At 33.8% G+C, this 18,144-nt stretch overlaps 1 protein-coding gene and 1 long non-coding RNA gene across 2 annotated transcripts; both read right to left on the reverse strand.

Annotated features, from left to right (window-relative positions):
- Positions 1-896: 896 nt before the first annotated feature.
- LOC105119347 (uncharacterized) lies at positions 897-3,039 on the reverse strand. The gene is made up of 2 exons (XR_841121.1): positions 2,160-3,039; positions 897-2,105 (listed from the first exon to the last, which is right to left on the reverse strand). It is a non-coding gene; the product is annotated as an uncharacterized LOC105119347 (long non-coding RNA).
- A 1,204-nt stretch (positions 3,040-4,243) lies between these two features.
- Positions 4,244-8,057, reverse strand: LOC105119348 (growth-regulating factor 1-like). Its single transcript, XM_011017476.1, has 4 exons — positions 7,438-8,057; positions 6,489-6,716; positions 5,612-5,966; positions 4,244-5,379 (listed from the first exon to the last, which is right to left on the reverse strand). The coding sequence occupies exons 1-4, from the start codon at positions 7,823-7,825 to the stop codon at positions 4,518-4,520; spliced, it is 1,833 nt and encodes a 610-aa protein (XP_011015778.1). The 5' UTR covers positions 7,826-8,057; the 3' UTR covers positions 4,244-4,517.
- Positions 8,058-18,144: the final 10,087 nt, after the last annotated feature.

Below are 18,144 nucleotides of genomic sequence, written 5' to 3' on the forward strand. Positions count from 1 at the left end.
ATATTAATATATATTTTTAAAAATTATTTTATAACTTCAAATTTAAAAGCATTTTTAACCAAACATATTAAACTATTTTTTGTTCAATTTTAATTTTAAATATATTTATAATCAAACATACATAAATACCAAACCAACTTCAACTAAAAATAACTTTTTAAAATCATAATTATAAAAATTATCAAAATACCAATCATTCATTTGTCACACTCATGCTTAGAGTTGGAGAAGAAAATCCTTTATGAATTAAAATTCTTCCAGAAATTTTCCATCCATCTCTCTCAACAAGTTCTTTGAAACTAAGCCTTGATTTTTTATTTTATTTTTTGGTGGGGGCACAGCTACTTGAATGACCTATAAGTTGATTCGAAGAAAAAAAGTATAAGTTGTTATTTCAATCGTTTTAATTTTTAATTATGAGATAATTTTTTCACTTTTTTAATTATTCTATGTTTTGTTAGGTTTGGAACGACTGGATAACCAGGTTATAAAAAACTCAACAAAATAAATAATGTTTTATTTAATTTAATTAGAAATCAGACCATATCAAGCTTCTAATCTTTTTTTTTTTTTTGGCAAAATTACTATGTGGGTTTCTAACTTTGGACACAGCCCGCAATTTCTGTTCGAAAATGCAGTAGCTACTCCAAGCCCGGATAGAATCCAGGCGGCACAGCCCAATAAAAATCTCAATATCAAGTAAGTAAAACGGCGTCACTTCCATACGAAACAATCTGTACTCATAACTGTGCACTTAGGGCTAGGGTTTTTTCGCATCTGGCTTTCCTCTCTATATAATCGATGCCGCTTAGAGGAGGGCTAAACACTCCACGAACATGACGCCTGCACAGCCCGCTGCTCATCTTCTTAACATATTTTCCTCTATTTTTTTTATGTTTCTACAATTTTATTAATCCATTGCTCCATCTACGGATAGAAAAGAGATTAAAAAGGGGGTTGGCTGTGATGATTATAAAAAATTCATCGTTCTGAATGCTATAGCCATGGCTTGACAGACTCATTTACACCCATAGAATATGAGCACCGACCCTCTCTTTTGTCTTTAATTTCAGATTCTATTTTATCGAATTTCCTTGCTTTATTTTAGTTTTAATTGGATTAAAAATTATTTATCTGATTTGATTTGAGCTGTCTAGCTTAAATCATTTCCATGGTAAATTCACTGTTTTATACTGAATTAATTAAAGGGTTTGAAGGAGCTGGACCATGATTTGCAATGCATTTGCTTTAAATGCTTTGTGTTTTGTCAGCTCCTGAAATTAAATCTGGTGGTGTTTAAAGCCCTAATTTGATGGAATTTGAAATTCCGTGGATTAGGGTTACGCACGCCTCCATATCACTTGATGACGTTATCTTAACTCGTTTTTTGTTTAATTTTATTTCTTATTTTCTTGAGCATAAGATGGTTCTTCAATAAACTCTTATTTCTAACCGATTCGGATTTATTGATAGTTACAGCTTAAGCATCGTAGAATCTTTGGAGTAAATTGGTTTCGCTTCGTGGGAGTTTCGGGGGATTTTTTTCGCATGTGCTCTAAATTGTTATTGCAGATTCATATTTCTTGATTGTTACACCATAAGCTTCATAGGATTTTTATATTTAATTGTTCTCGCGTTGAAGGAATTTAGGGAAACTTTATTTGAATGTGCTGTAAAACTGAGAAACTTGATTTTATATACTGTTTCTGATTCAATTTTTGGTGCTTTGTTTTCTATTATACTTGCATGGTTGTGGGTTTTACCAGCCTTACAATTGGAACCTGTATGCAGAGGATTGGTGTTGATGCTTGTTGAGTGTCCAGGCATTGGCGTGGGTGGCTTGTTAGGTGTATTGTCCAGAACCTGCAGCATGAGCATCTATCTATTGAACATAGACGAGTCAACAGAAACTAAACGAGTCTGAAATTGGAGTGGAATGGGTATCCTGCGGGTTTGTTGTTGACAGTACCGAAATCTATCTCTGTTGCGGTTGTCTATGTCTGCTGGGTGGTCACTGGATAATTGTGGGAAGGGTGGTTGGGTCCTTAAACTCATTAAAGATGCGATTTTACTAGTATTTTATGACATATGGACGCAGAACTTACCTTCATTTTGTAGCTGTCATGTGGAATTTCGCACAACCTTTTTACTTCTCTTACTGGGAGTTCATCCGTGGAATTTGATTGCTATCTTCAATCATTCTCCAGCTACATGTTTTGTGGTCTGTGACTTGGAATTAAGAAGGTAAGAGCAAGAGCAGTAACGGACAGAAACCGTGCGCCAGTAAACCAGATGAAAGCAAAAGTGAAGGCATGAGATGTTTTCAAGAACTTTGATGCAATTATGGTAGAAAAAGAATAAAAAAGCTGAAGAAATGATAGAGCAGAGGAAAGAAATTACATTGGTTTGTTGAAGTTGGAACCCTGGGGTGGTGGTCAAACGTTTCAAAATTTCCACTTTATAGCAAAATACTTCATGGCTTGATTTTCGTGTGGCGCTGATTAGCTAGTAATTTGATGGCCTTGGTTTCTTGTTAATGGACCAAAACGTAAATTTATCAAATGTCAGTTAACTAGAAGCAATATGATGAGCTCTGTTGTTTGCTTCATCTTATTGTGTCTCTCCTCTAGTCAAGCATGCAGTCTCCGCATTGCTGTTCTTGTTTAAAATTCAAACGATTGTCTTGGACGATTTCCTTTGAATGTTGTACAGTATCCCATTCCTTTCCCAGTTCAAATAAACGTGTTGTGCAAGGATTTTGTGCCAAGAGTTGCCATGCCAATGGATTCTTTAGTCCTATTTCAAGGCACACCGGATGTTCTCCAAAGTTCAATCTGGTCCATGGCCAACCTAATTGGACTACTATTCAATACACAGAGGAGTTGATAGCAAGGAGTGGAAGAGAATGAGAATTAGAAACGTAAGCAATTTTTATCAAACTGCGAGAATGGAAATGGGTGTCTGATTAGATATAATAGAGGATGTTGATTAAAATTTATTGTTTATTTTAATAGATAAGGAGGGAGTTAAAAAAAATGATTTTTCAATCATAATTTGTTTCCATCTTAAGAAATATGAAGCTTTTACCCTTCCAAACCGTCAAGGCTTGAAATTTTCTTGAGACTCGGTTTAAATTCCGGAGGGATGGGAATGAGTGGTGAATTTAGGCATTGTGATTCTCAATGCGTAGGCTTAGATTTATTGATCTCCCATTAAATTAATAAGAAAAAAACAGGCCAACACTTGATAGTATTTTCTATACGGAAGCCTCACAATGAGTGGCTCTGATCAATTCATTTCAAATTTGCAACAAAAAGTATCACGAATTCTTTTTGTACAGATGCTGGAGCGCTCGGCTTTCCCCTGTAAAAGCCGAAAGCCTAATGTCAAGTCCCAGGGTTGGACGCCATAAATACTCTAGAGTTTAAAGCCCATGAACAAAAGAAGCCCAATTGTGACCGCTAGTTATGCCGTCAGCTCACGTTTGTCATCCTCGCAGCGCCCCGAAATCGGCTGGATACTTGTGTATATATAATTTTACATTCGCCGAGTCCGATTTGAAAATTGCCCAACAAAAGTGTGTCTTCGTAGTTTAACTTGTTTTTTCTGACAAAAAGATTAGATTGTTTTTCGCATAAAAAATATATTAAATTGAAGTGTTTTATGTATTTCTCAATGATTTTAATATAACCATGTCAAAATAAAATAAATTCCTTTAAAAAATATTATCATAACACATTTTTAAATAATATTTTCTTTTACAAAAACACTATTCCCTCATCATCAATTAATTGCTTTCATTAAAATGGTGGCTCAATTAAATTTTTTATAAAAATAATTTTTTTTGAAAAAATATATTCATAAAAACAACGAAGATTCATCCTTTTCCTTTTTTATTATTTAAAGTTAACTAAATTAATTTAAATAAAGTTTGATTAATTCAATCAAATTAGATATTGCCAGATGAAGTCGGATTTCACATCACAGCTATGTTCTAAAATGTTCAAAAAATATGATACCTGACATTTGACATTTTAGCCTATCAAAATATTCATCGAGTGATTTAGCAAGCGTGTCTGAATTCTTCCATCCAAGTCTTGTCGGTCCTAAAAAGAATAAAATACATAAAATCCGCGCCATGCATTCTCAATTTGTAACAACTACGTCAGAGGCACATTTACAGCAGCAAAGCCACTGGCTCAACAATATCTGGAAAACAATAATAGAACGATCACAGGATATATATATAACACCGGGTAGGTACTGAGAGTCAAAATTATACCAGACAAGCATAATTCCATGATACAAATTACAAGCCTTTAAAGGATCTTTCTGCCAAGCACATTGGCGATCATCGTTCTCCATTTCTTCTGAACACACCAATAACCAAAGAAATACATATAATAAAATTCGAAAAATAACAATATAACAGACAGATTAACAACTTCAAAAACAAAGTGCTCCATGTTTTGTCAGCTAAGATGACAGGAGACTTCTTAGATGGCAGATCAACAGAGTTACATGGCAGGCAACGAAGAAGAATGCACAATTGTGGATCCAAGTAGGTCATTGCAGAGGCTGCCACCTTCATTGGTCTTGTTCTCTGCTCTTGGGCTGCTTCCCGCACTGCTATTTGAAAGGGAAGCAAACGCTGACTTTTGCAAGACCCCAGTTGGAGATGAACCTATACGAGGACTGTTGTCCCATCTATAGGTCATCAGGTTCAGCGATGACGTGGTCTTGCACTCTGCTGCTGCATTGTTATTGGTGTTGTGCAAGACCTCCCCGAGCGGACCACCCACTGAAGTTCCCCAAGAAATGGGAATCCAGTTGGCTTGCCTTTGGTTAGGTTCGTTGGCAATACTACCACTTCCACCTCCCACTCCCAGTCCCATCTGTATTGGATCAAATTCTCTTGATAATCTCAATGGGGAGAGAGTGACTTTTTCATTGTTTGGGGAGGAAGTAGATGACATGAAATCTGCAGGAGCCATGGGGATTGAAATCGATAGCTGGGTTCTCTCAGATTGCTGATCAAGTTCAGGCCAAGAAACAGCAGAACGATCAGACTGACTTTTAGGCCAATCATCCATGAATTGGCGGAGGGAGTGCTGTGAAACAGATTCCTGGTCAGTGAGGTCCTGAGACGAACCAAAATTTCTGCAGCTCATTAAAGATGAGCTTTTCTGTGAGTGATTGAGGAGGGAGTCGGAGGTGACAAGTCCAAACTCATTTCGTAAGGATTCCCCATATGAGTTTTGTTGTTTTGATATGAAGAATGGAGTTTCTTTAGATTTAAGGTCCATGTTGGATCGAAGCATGGACAAGGCTGTCGCATCCTGCGTTCTCTCACCTACATTCTCTTTAGTAAGGAACATCCTGCCAGTTATCCATGAGTACAAACCATTAATTACCTTCAAATAAGCCAATTATGGGCATAAAAAAGAATAAGCTACTTGATCTGAGATATCAACGAATTCCTTACAAGTAGAATACGATTCCCTATAACATAGAAATCTTATGTCACCATAAATAAATAAAAATAAAACCTTCTTTAAAAGGATAGAATAGATTCCAAGACAGTCAAGGTTTAAATTCATCTTGCTTTTACCTGCTGAGCGTATTAGAGGCAGAAAGATTAGATGGGCTAGCTGCTTGCTGCTGATTATGAGCAATAGTGAGGCTGTCGGACACAGTGCTGCGAAGCCCCACCACTGATGATGATGTAGAAGACGAAGTGCCATTGGCTGGTTTTACAGTGGTGGCGGCTGCAGCGGAATGGCCTGAATGGCCTTCCACAGGCTTTCTTGAACGATGGCGGCCCCTGTTCATATGCCGCTCACAATACTTCTGATCGGCAACTGCATCTCTTGAGCACCGCCATTTCTTCCCATCTGTCCTTCGACAGCGTCCTGGCTCCGGATCAGTGTTGCTGGAGAAACCCATATGGAAAGCACCCCAAGGCACTGTTTTTGCACATTTCACAAGACAAAATGCAACACATATACAAATGTCAGATAAAAAAATGATATTTCGATTCCTGACTAATCTGCTGGATACAAATTCGAAGCAGATGAGATTAGAACTTCCGTGTTAAGATTTAGTGAAAGTAAATGGAGTACAGGAATTATAGCTGAATTTTAGTTTCTTCTCAAAGAACTAATAATTAGAGCTCGATTGAATTTCTTTTCACTAAGATGCTAGAGATTCCAACGGTAATGATCTGTGGCCATGCGTTCAAAGACTAACCATTTAACCACAGGATTAATACTCAACGTAAAAGAAAAGGATACCCATCTTGCACAAACGACCCCTTCTACACATACAAAATACAAACACTGACGCACATCTAGACAGACACAAAGGCATGTATGGCTACTTTGTACATCAAAATAGACAGAATCAATTCAAGGGAGAGAAGCAAATCTGGTTGACAAAAAGGAAAAAGAACTTAGAACTCATTTTTTTATGGAGGAGACAAAACTTACATGTATTGGCTCTCAAAAAACCAGCAGAAAAGCTAGGAAACCCAGCAGAATCAAGAGCTTTTCTTATGGGAATGAGCAGATTAGAAGGTATTGGCACATTTGCTGCTATATACTTGTAGATCAAGGCCTGATGTTCAAGCTCCATCCATTGTGATTGAGTGAATGGCCATCTGGTCTCGGTCAAAACCCCATGCATGCTGGCAGCATTGTAGATACCAGAGCTGTAGCCTAAAAAAACAAACACCAAGAAAAATCAAGTCAAACTAAGTAGAAACTTCAGGCACTTAAATCCAAAACCTCTTCGTCCGCAGAGATTATAAAATAGAAAAGGCCATGATCTCCTGATGTAGATAGGAGTAGGAAGGCATGAAAGTGTCTAGAAGGTTACTAAAAATCAAGTTTTGTTTTGCCTACAAAACTTGAAGAGGTTGAAACATCAATGAGTTTCTGTCTGTGAGAGATCATGAAAACAAACCATAAAAGTAGAGAGTAAAGCCATGAAAGGGAGAAACAGACGAAATCCAAACCAAAATTTTCTCGTTTAGAGCACACTGGTTCCCTGTGCTTGATTAATTACCAGAACCCATCACCCGAAAACAGGAAGGAAGACACAGATGATAACAATTTCTACTTTATCTTGACAAGACTTTTAAACAAGACCACTCCTAGATTTCACCGAAAGGACCTCTCGACACCACTAGCACCGGGAATCATACCCCAAATAACAAGCTATTGATCAAATAGACGTTAAAAAAAAAACCCCACAACCCCGTCACCTATGAGTTCAATAAAAAAAACCATGGGTTCATACAATGCGGCCCGTAAAGCCATAATGTCTGTAGAAGCCACTTGCTTCCTCAAAGGAAACCAAGGATAACACTATCATATCCTCAAATAATGAAGCATATTCCACTTATAGGCGAATCCTTAATGGTGTTCAATATGGTACCTGTATTTCTATTATGTGCAGAAGATGTGAGGTGAAAGTACGGCAATGTGCCATTTTGGGAGCTTCTCTCAGCTGAAGGAGCTGATCTGGGATAGGAGAAGCTAAGCATCTGCTGCTGCTGCTGCTGCTGTCCATCAGCGAAGAGAAAGTTGGAGCTAGATTTCAGAAGTGAAGTGTTACTCTGCTCAAGCAGCATTGACTCAGTTTTGGACAGTTTAGAGCACCTCCAATCACCATCGATGTTGCCAGGTCTCTCTTGCTTCAAGAACCCAGATCCGTACAACTTCTGCTTTGCTTCAGGATCTGAGCTAGCAAGCGAAGCAAAACCACTATTACTTGTGTCTGAGCCCACGAACCCATCCAAACCCACCTGAACCCCAAAATCCATATAGAAAATCCCAACAAAAACTACAAAACCTCTACGCTAAAGAAACAATACTGAAGAAGCATTAGCCCGTTCGGTAAAAAGACATGACTTTTAGGTGTTAGGGACAGGTTCATCTTGAGAGCTTCATGTGAGAGAATAGATGATAGATATTAGTAAAAGCTACAAAAGCTGAAACTGAAAAAACCAGACTGGTTTTTGGTTCAAGACTTGATTTTGTTTTTTGGAAAGATAAAAAATAATTGGAGAGAGACCGCTGAGGGAAGGAAACTGACCAGACAAAGCTGGTATTAACTACTCTTATATATTTCAAACAAACTCACAAGAACCTCTGTTCAATAATATTACAGAGAAACCCCTGGAGGAGGGGCCTCATTGACATGGCATGTCGAAAAAAACCAAGGGTGTTATTGTCTTTTGGAATCTGCAATTGTCACTTTTGTCTCCTGCTAAAACCTATCTTCCAAATTTTTCTTTTGCTACATTCGGTAACGCGGTTCACTTCTTATGATACGTTTTAAACTATTTTTTACTTGAACAGTTATAAAGTTAATATTTTCTTATATTTTTTTTATAATTTTAATGTTTTGATATTAAAAATAAAAAGGTATTATTTTAATATATATCTAGTTAAAAAATATTTTTTCAAGATGCTTTAAACTGCTCTAATAAATATATATATTGAGTAACAAACTTGTGTGTTCCCAAACCATCTGACGAAGAGTTTTAGTTTTACATGATCAGATTCATTTTAAAGTAGAATTAAACCTAATAATCAACGAATTAACGTGTTGAACTTGTAGGTGAAACCTAATAATGATATATTTGTAAGAGTTGTTGATGTTATTTTTAAAATATTTTTATTTTTAAATATTTTTAAATAATTGATTTTTATTATTTTTAAATTTATTTTTTTCTTTAGCATATCAAAAAAATCTAAAATAAAATAATAATAATTTAAAATCAAAATTTATTAAAAAAACACCCTTTCAAACACAACTTATGAGAATGCTTGTGTGAGTGTAATTTAGATTGTTTTCTTAAAAAAATATTAAGAAATGTATTATAATAATATTTTTTTAATATTTTATAGGATGTTTGAAAGTGATTTTTAACATATTTTTAATTAAAATTTAAATTTTTTTACTTCAAGCTATTTTTTAATATTTTTTAATTATTTTAATATATTAATATTAAAAATAAATTTTTTTAAAAATATATATTATTTTAAAGACAAGTGAAAGTACCTTTTCTCGTAATGAGAGGTGGAGATGAGAAAGAAATTTTGCTTACTCTGTCTTGCAAGGTTCTTTAGCGGTTAAGAATGCTTGCTCTCCTTTTCTACTATTTAATAATGTGGTTATAATTGTTTAAAAAAATTATATTAAAATAATATTTTTTAAAAATTATTTTTAAAATCAACGCATTAAAAAATTAAAAATAAATTAAAAATAAAATTTTTAAAAACATGATTTTCAAGGTATTTCTATACATTCTTTTTAAATGTGGAATTTATTAAAAAACAAGGAAGATTAGATTTTATTATTAAATTTTATACATAATTAAATTATTCCTAACCGTAATATTAACTACAAAAACAAACAGCCTCTCGTTCATTGATTGGAAAGGCAATGGCAAGCTGGGCTGCATGAACGAACATGCATTGCCACGTGGCAGACGCCATAGAAAGAAATTCCAATGTCGCCTCGTAAAGCCGTACTTACACGCCCCATCTTTATCCTCCCCATCCTTCCCTGTCTCTTTTATGTGGAAGGGGCCCATGACATTTGCATCGGGCACCACCTAGATTTTATTACCCTTCCTATCCTCTCAAATATTGAGATTAAATTAATGATGAAATTATGATTTAATTATGAGTTAATGATAGATTTCAGTAAGTTTCAAGTTTAAACTCTTACTTAATGAAGTTTTTAAATTAAGTTTTTTTTTAATTTTTGTTTTTTTCTTAATTGATAGTGTCCCATATTTCCATGAGTTGGTTGAGATTGCATAATTGAAGGGACAAGTATACTATTAAATCTACCAGCTAAAATGTCTCTAAATTTGAGACACGTATGTTAGTTCTTCCTCGAGCTACAAAAGCGCACCACTGCAGTTTCCATTCCACACCCTTGCGTGCGTGATGGGAAGCAAATCCAGCACTGACGAGTGCTCCACCCACTCTATGAGTTGGCATTGATTTCTTAGGCCCCGCTGCAGGACTCAGTAGAAAGCAGACATCGTTTTTATTTCCATCATGAAAGCCTAGCAAGATTTTCACTTTTTTTAAAAAAAAAGAGAAAATTGCATTAATACCCGAAATTATACATGGTAATTCATACGAAAACAAGGATAAAAAAATCCTCGAAATTAAAATCATCAAGTCTTATTCATGTCTGAACTGGTTGAGTCAACCAAATCGTAAATTCACCTACGAGATTATTTAAGTTCAACGCAATTAATATTCAAAATGATTCTATATCAAAGTAAAGGTTTGATGACTACGAGCCGGTCATCCAGTTCGGTAAAGAAAAAATCGATTCCTGCACGGGAAGAGAATTCGAGAGAATCCATGTAAAACCATTAATGAAAAACACGGGAATGATTGAAAGATTTTTAAATACAAACGTCGTCTCGAACTGGGCAGGTCATTGATTTATTGCATGCATCTGGAGCACAGGTGAGGGGGGGGAAGGAAGTTACAAGGCAGAGTTCACTCTCTGGAAAAACTGAAAAGTCTGAACCCAACAGTCAAATTGGACGAACAAATTAGACAACAGAAGAATATGATTAAGAACATGAACGTGCTTCTATTTGGACACACTTTCACGCTGAGGGACATTCTGAAGTTTTGAAGTTCTTGCTGCTTGTCATTGTCACGATAATTGATGTTGTCATCTGCAGTTCAGCTAACCAGCAGCTGGTCCAAGTCCGGGACTCCGAAGAAGTTTCTGACCTTCGGATCATTGGAACGGCAATGCACGGTTTAATTACACATGTTAGAGCTTGTTCAGTGACGCGGCTGCTTCAGCGTCACCGAAATATTTTCAATTTTTTATGTTTCAAAATATACCTAAATGTGAGAAAATATCTATTGAAAAACCAGTCATGTAGCAAACCTAATATATATATAGGAGTAATTCCAAAACGCGACTTGTGTGAAAACGAGTGCAAAGCTATTAGGCGGCCATGGAGATAATTCCTATTAATTTCCCCGTGACTAGGATTTTAGAGATCACGAGTTCAAGAATGTGTGAATACAGTACAAGGCAGAGTTATTCCTCGGCGCAACGCGCCAACCACAAAGCAAGAGGAGACTAGGAGTTGTTTGGATAACGATTGATGTTTACCATTGCTCTTAACAACGATCGGAGCTCGGTAGGTTGACTTTCCTTTTCAGTGTTCGAACCTCATAAAGTCATGTGTTTGTATGGATGAGCGCTTGACTTAATTTTAAAATGTAAAAATTAGTAAGTAAATAAAAACTGACCCAGTACTAATAAAATCCCACGCAATTCATATTAAACAAAAAAAAAAAAAACACTCAAGGCATGACGGTGGAAGAAAAGTATAAGGAAAAACATGAACGATTTTCCAAACAGGAACAAACATCGTTTTTAATTTAATCGCTTGAGTTGAGTTGAGATTTTAGTAACACCTTCCACTCGCTTGAGTTAATTTGTTATAAATAAATGAGATTGTTTCAAAATTCGAGTAGGGTGTGAAAATTATTGTTTTATATATTTTTAAAAAATTACTAGTTATTTTTAGATTGCAATCATGATTAGATTTATATATTTAATTTAATTTGAGCTTCATAAATTAAATCTATTTTAATCCTTCATAGTAACTCGTGTCACATGTCCTTTGAGATTAAAATTCAGGAGACTTGTTTGAAAATGGAGAGCCCGATGGAATGTTGGGAAATAGTGGGGAAAGGGTTGATGGTATTGGGAAAAAAGAGAAGAAAAAACAGAAAGATAATTTGACATTGAAAGAAAGATGCCTGGCAGAGGAGGCATGCTCGACGCATCCTTGTCAAGGCTTGTAGGTTAGGAGGACAGCTTGACCTGGGGCCATGCTCCATCATTATTCTTCCACCACAGTGCAAGAGACCCTGTACAAGCTTCTGCTTGAATAATTTCGCCAACAGCATCGGTACCTCCAGCTCCAAGAAACCCCTCGAACAGAACTGCTAGTTTGGGTTGATGAATATGTCATTATATTATTTTTATTATAATCCTCCAGAAACTGTCAGGAAAAAAAAAAAAACACTAGGTATTGCTCGAAAAAATATTTTGGTGGCGATAATTTTAGTTAAATTAACTAAAACGTGATTCAAAATATGAAACTAAAAGAACTCGTAAAAAAAATACAGAGAAATTATAAAATTCAAGGTTTCATAATCTTATGCTAGAGATGAAAATAAAAATTTTAAAAAAATATAACATCAATAAAAAAAACTCCAATTAAACTAAGATAACTTAAAAAAGATAACTTAAAGATTGTCATAACCCAATTTTAACCCTTTGGCTTTTAATTTAATTTTTACAGGGTTTAAAATGAAAAATTAAAAGATTAGAGATTTATTTCGATGAAAAGTGTGATTTGTCAACTTTCGTGAAAATTAAGGACTACAATATGTTTTTATCATTCTAGCCCTATCCTCAAGATAATTCTTATTTTTTTCAAGATAATCCTTACCTTCAAGTTAATCCTTACCTTCTTCTAGACAATCCTTATTTTCTCCAAGATAATCCTCAAGATAGTGATTAGTTGTCTGCTTTCAAATTCGATTCTAATTCGAACTTCAAAAAAGAGAATGAGTTTGATTGAGACTTTACTTCTCGCAAGTGATGAGACTCTTGTACTGTAAATACAGATCTCAGGGGGGAAGGGAAAAAAAAAAGATGAACCCGAGAACATAGAATTAACCCAGAAAAACAGAGCAAAAGAAAAAAAAGAAAGAGGGATGACAATTAGAGAGAAACCTTAAAAGAAAAAACCTTAAGAAAAGACCATTACCAAAAACCTTAAAAGAAAGAAACATAAAAAAGAAGGGGGGCGGCGAACCCTATACTAGCCGTCGCCCCCCTCAATCCTTTTTCTTCTCAGTCTCTCTCGACTTCGCCCTCAGCAGCCACATGTTTAGGTAGGTTTTATTCTTTTTTTGCTAAAATAATTAACTGGTATGTGTGTTGTCAGGGATATGCTTGGAAAAAGAGGGTAGAGAGAAGGAGGACTAGAGGGACACCAAGAGGAAAACAAAGGAAGAGAAAATAGCATCAGCAGGGCGGCTCTCCACTATCATTATCATCTTTAATTGCAGCACTAGGTAAGTTGCTCTTTCCATTCTTGCATTTTAATTGCATGCTTCCTGTAGCGGACATGCGTGAGCAGTTTACGCACGCCTACTGGTAAAAATAAAAAATAAAAAAATATGTATGCATTAATAAAAATAATATAAGTTTATTAGTTTATTCACTAATGCCAGAGTCGGGAATAAAAATACCGATTTAAATTTATATTATTTTTATTCATTGTATTTTATTTTATTTAGCTAGAAAAATAAAAAAAATATGTGCATGCGTAAAAAAAAATACTTTTATTTATTTATCCACTGACGCCAGAATCAGGAATAAAAGGAAAAAAATGATTTAAATTTATTTATTTTGATACCTACGTAATATTTACTAACGTCAGAGTTGGAAATATCCGTAGTTGAATATTCACTGACGTCAGAGTCAGGAATATTACACACAAACAATCATAGTATAAACCAACAAAACAAAAGGTGTTAGCAATTAAGGACAAAGATCAGCGATGCAGCCTGCCTTAGGGAGGATGTTTAAGGGGTGATAATATCTTCCCTTTTACGTAACTAGTTTCGGACCATGGAATCTCTGTTGACCAGTTAGGGTTCCTAGTAACCATAATACTAGGTGGCGACTCATTAAACAAAGAATATCCTCATTAAAGAATTGGATGCCAGAAATCTGTTCTTCCCATAGATTTAATAGATTTTTAAGGCCGCCGCGATGTCAGGTACGACACAAATAACTAAGATAACTTGAAGAACTCACAACTAGGAATGAGAAAATAAATAAAAAAGAACATAATAAAAATAAACAAAGTTCAATGAAAGATTAAAAAATATTGAGCTAACCCTAGTTAATTTTATCAACTTATTATTGGAATAATTAAATATAAAAATATAAAAAATATAAAAGTTAAGTTAACTTAATTAACGAGATCAAGATTAAAAAAAAAACCTTGAAGAAAGACCCGGAAAAAAAAACAACAGAAACCCAAATTAAATAAAACAACAATACTAGAAGAAAAAAAAAAAACTCTGACCAAGTTCATTTGACCAGTCCATCCTCAAATATAACAAAATAATTTGTCCTCGCATCTTGAATTTTAATAGCTAGGAATCTCGATGGTCCGGTGTCCTTTTTTAATGGCCGAGACATTTGCTTTATCCATTCTTTGAATAAGCTATTAATACTAGCATTAGTACATCTACGAGAAGATTAAAAAAAATAAAATTAGAACCTCTTCCTAATAGCTAACTCGAGATGGTAACGTTGAACCAATCACTGTCCAAGCAAAAAACCTTTGCAATAAACTAAATATCCATTTTTTTTAAGTGGAAGATCTTGGAAAATTAATAAAAAGAAAAGAATTATTCCGCCTAGAAGCATTGTGTCCAAAGTCGTACCATTGATTTTCTTGAAAGATAACACATATTTATGTTTAGTCCACTTTATAATTGTAATGATATGTTAAATTTAAAGGGCGTAATAAATTTATAATTCCCTGATGTACACGTGAGTATAATAAAATTGAAAAGAAAATTATCTCAATATATAATTAAAAAATAAATATATTATAATTAAAAAACAAATCAAATGATAAAATTAAAAATTAAATGAACTCAATAAATAACTGAGATCAAATGCATTACAATAAAAAAATAAAAAACTAATTTAACATAATAAACAAATAACTAGATTTTAAAAAAAAATTACAAAGGTGAACGCATTTTTTTTAGGAGGTTGATAAGCGACAATGAGGGAAAAACTCATGTATATAGGCTTGCTATTTACTGGATGTGAACACGCACTTGCTGTCGTGATGTCTTGGAATGCAGACTACGTTCACTTGTTTATGCTTGACTAACACGTGCCAACTGCTTTAAAATTAAAATAATAATAATATATATTTCAAAAGATCCAATAACTCTTGAACCCACATGTAAATTACAAGACAGATATAATAAAATGCCTAAAGTGCCCTTGCATCCAAGCTAATAGAGAATATTTCCAGGGGCATTTAAGTAATCAACCTATACAAACGAGACGAAAAAACTGGAAAACCCTTGAAACTGTGAAAAATATTTTTACCCAGTGGTCATTTAGTAATTACATTACATGAAAAAATGTGAAAATATTGATGAACTCCCTTAATTACCAGTAGGTCCCGTTAAAAAGATTTTCTTGCCCCAAATCCAAGTTTGCTTAGCAGGATAAATCAGATATTCATTGTTCGAATTCATAATACATATCTTATCTGGTATGATTAGGCACGATTAAATTTGGATTTTAATGTAAAATATATAATTATTTAGTTTTATAATAATAATTATAATTTTTAATTTAATCATTTGATCTTGAATAAAATTTATATTAAATTTCTTAACATGTTTTCATGGCTTGTGTTAAAATTTATGTCAATATGATGATTGAATTAAAAATTATAATTATAATTATAAAATTAAATAATTTTATATTTTATATTGAAACCTAAATTTAACCTTATCCAGATGCTATCATTTATCTCTTATCTCCTTTGGCGTAGAGTAAGATAAATGTTAAATTTAATTTTACCTGCCCTTTCAAATTGAATAGCGTATCAACCCACGAGTTAATATGGATACATCCAGTTAGATCATTTCTCACAACACCCCCCGCCCCCCCGCCCGCCTCTGCGTGTGCGTGTGTGAAAAGTGATGTCGTAAATAATAATAATTTGTCCTCGCATCTTGAGTTTTAATATTCAGGAATGTCGATGGTTCGGTGTCGTTTTTGTAATGGCTAAGACTTTTTATTTTATCAATTCTTAAATAAGCTATCCAAATTAATATTGGTACATCTACGAGAAGATAAAAAAAAAAATTATCAGAACCTCTTCCCAGTAGTTAGCTCGAGATGGCAACATTAAAGCAATCATCATCCAACACTAAATACCCACTTTTTATAATATAAAGTCTTGAGAATTTAATAAAAAGAAAAAACTTATTCAGCCTAAATGTATTATATTCAACGTCATGTCATTAATTTTCTTCAGATATAATACATATTTATGTTTAATTTATTTTATTACATATTAAACTTAAAATATAGTATGAATGCAATTATAAATTTATAACCATTTAATATGTGTGTCCATGTCCACCTATAAAAAGCTTTAATTTTTCCTAGCATGCTTGGTATTTTAGTAACTTTTATGGCTATGGATTTAAAAAAAATATTTTATAAAAAAATATTTTTAGTTGAGGTTGATTTGATATTTATACATATTTGGTTAAAATCATGGTTAAAATTGAGATTGAATAAAAAATAATTTAATATATTTGGTTTAAAAAATACCTCAATTTTATATTAATGATTTTTAATTTAAATATTATAGATTTAACTATTGTTATTATATATTATTATATCATGAAATAAAAATAAAAAATAATTTTTTTAATTGAATCAAGCTTGACAATAACAAAACTGGAATTGTGATCAAACTGACAAATACTATGTCATTAAATAATTTTTTTATAATTTTTTAAATAAAATATAATTAAAAAAATATAAATTAAATTTTTTTAACTAAATTAAATCTAATTTAATATATTTAACTTTGAACCATAATAACTTAGTCAGAATAATAAAAGTGATTCTACTGTTCTAATGAACAGTAGAATATGACTATCTATTAAATATCCACATGTTCACAGAAAGCAGTTAAAAGCTATTTTTCACATAACTGTATTTAAAATAAAATCTGCATGGATCCTATATACACGACAAATTATGATTTGTTGTTAAAAAGAATTTTTGCTCCTGTATTTTGCTTTAAATAAAGTTACAACCTCCCGAACAAATTAAAAACATCCTCTTGTTGTGTGTACTGCTTATCCAAGCATCATTGTTAAAATAGTTTGATCTAGGAGATTATGAAATAGATCTTTGTTTTAAAAATTGAATTAAAAATTAATTTAATAAAACTCAGCTAGCATGGTTAAACTTTCAATTTAAACTTGATTGATTTAATATAAAAAATAAAATAATATTATTTCTATAAAAGTAACCTATTCAACTTGATCTGATAATCCATAAACTAACTCATCTAACAGCGTAGATTTTTTCCAGAATGGTGTCCGTGTGAGGTTGAAAACTATAAGCTTATATTTGAAAAGTAAATCTAAACTCGAGTTTTTTTATTTAAAACTATATTGTATGTGAATTAATTGAATATTTTTAAAATTAATATGGACGAAACCTCCTGCGACGAATCTGACGTGGTCCCATATTGAGAAAAAGAAAAAACTCTTTCAAGCCCTAGCGTGCACGCCTGTCACCCCCGCGGTGCCTTACATGCCTACTGGGTTTGCAGGATATTCAGTGGGCCGTGGGGATTAGTCGTGGTGCGCGCAAGCTGGCCCGGACACCCCACGTAAATCAAAAAAAAAAAAAAAAAAAAAAAAAAAAAAAAAAAAAAAAAAAAAAAAAAAAAAAAGAAAAAACTCATGGAAAGCGCGTGAGACAAGAGCGAGTTTGCGTGTAGCAGGACGGGAGACAAACGGGGGTGCCAATAAAGAAGGCATGAGGGGGAAAGAAACCAAACCAAACCATGAACAAACAAAACAAGGCAAAGGTTGAAAAAAGGCAAAGCAAGCACACATCTCTCCGTCATCATATCATCTCGGAATCACCATATCTGCATGTGCTTCATGGAGAGAGAAGAAGAGACTTTGATGTTGACGTGTCAACAGAGGGTGTGGCCAAGACAGTGCCATGTGGGCCCCCGTAATGACCACTAGCAAATGGTGGTAAGAGATGGTGTTTGTTGGTGGGCTTGGAGAGGGCGAGATGTGGATAGAGCAATTCGCTTCCCATTTGCCGACAGTCCTAGGCTGGGCCCACACCACCCTTTCTCCTTTTTTATTTTTTATTTTTATTTTACTTGTCCTCACTTGCGTCATCCCTGTCGTGCCATTTCAGCGGGCCTTTACTCCGCATGGGGCTCACTAACATGTGATATTTTCA

The sequence above is a fragment of the Populus euphratica genome, unplaced genomic scaffold, assembly GCF_000495115.2.
Source record: "Populus euphratica unplaced genomic scaffold, PopEup_1.0 scaffold2810.1, whole genome shotgun sequence".
Lineage (NCBI taxonomy): Eukaryota > Viridiplantae > Streptophyta > Magnoliopsida > Malpighiales > Salicaceae > Populus > Populus euphratica.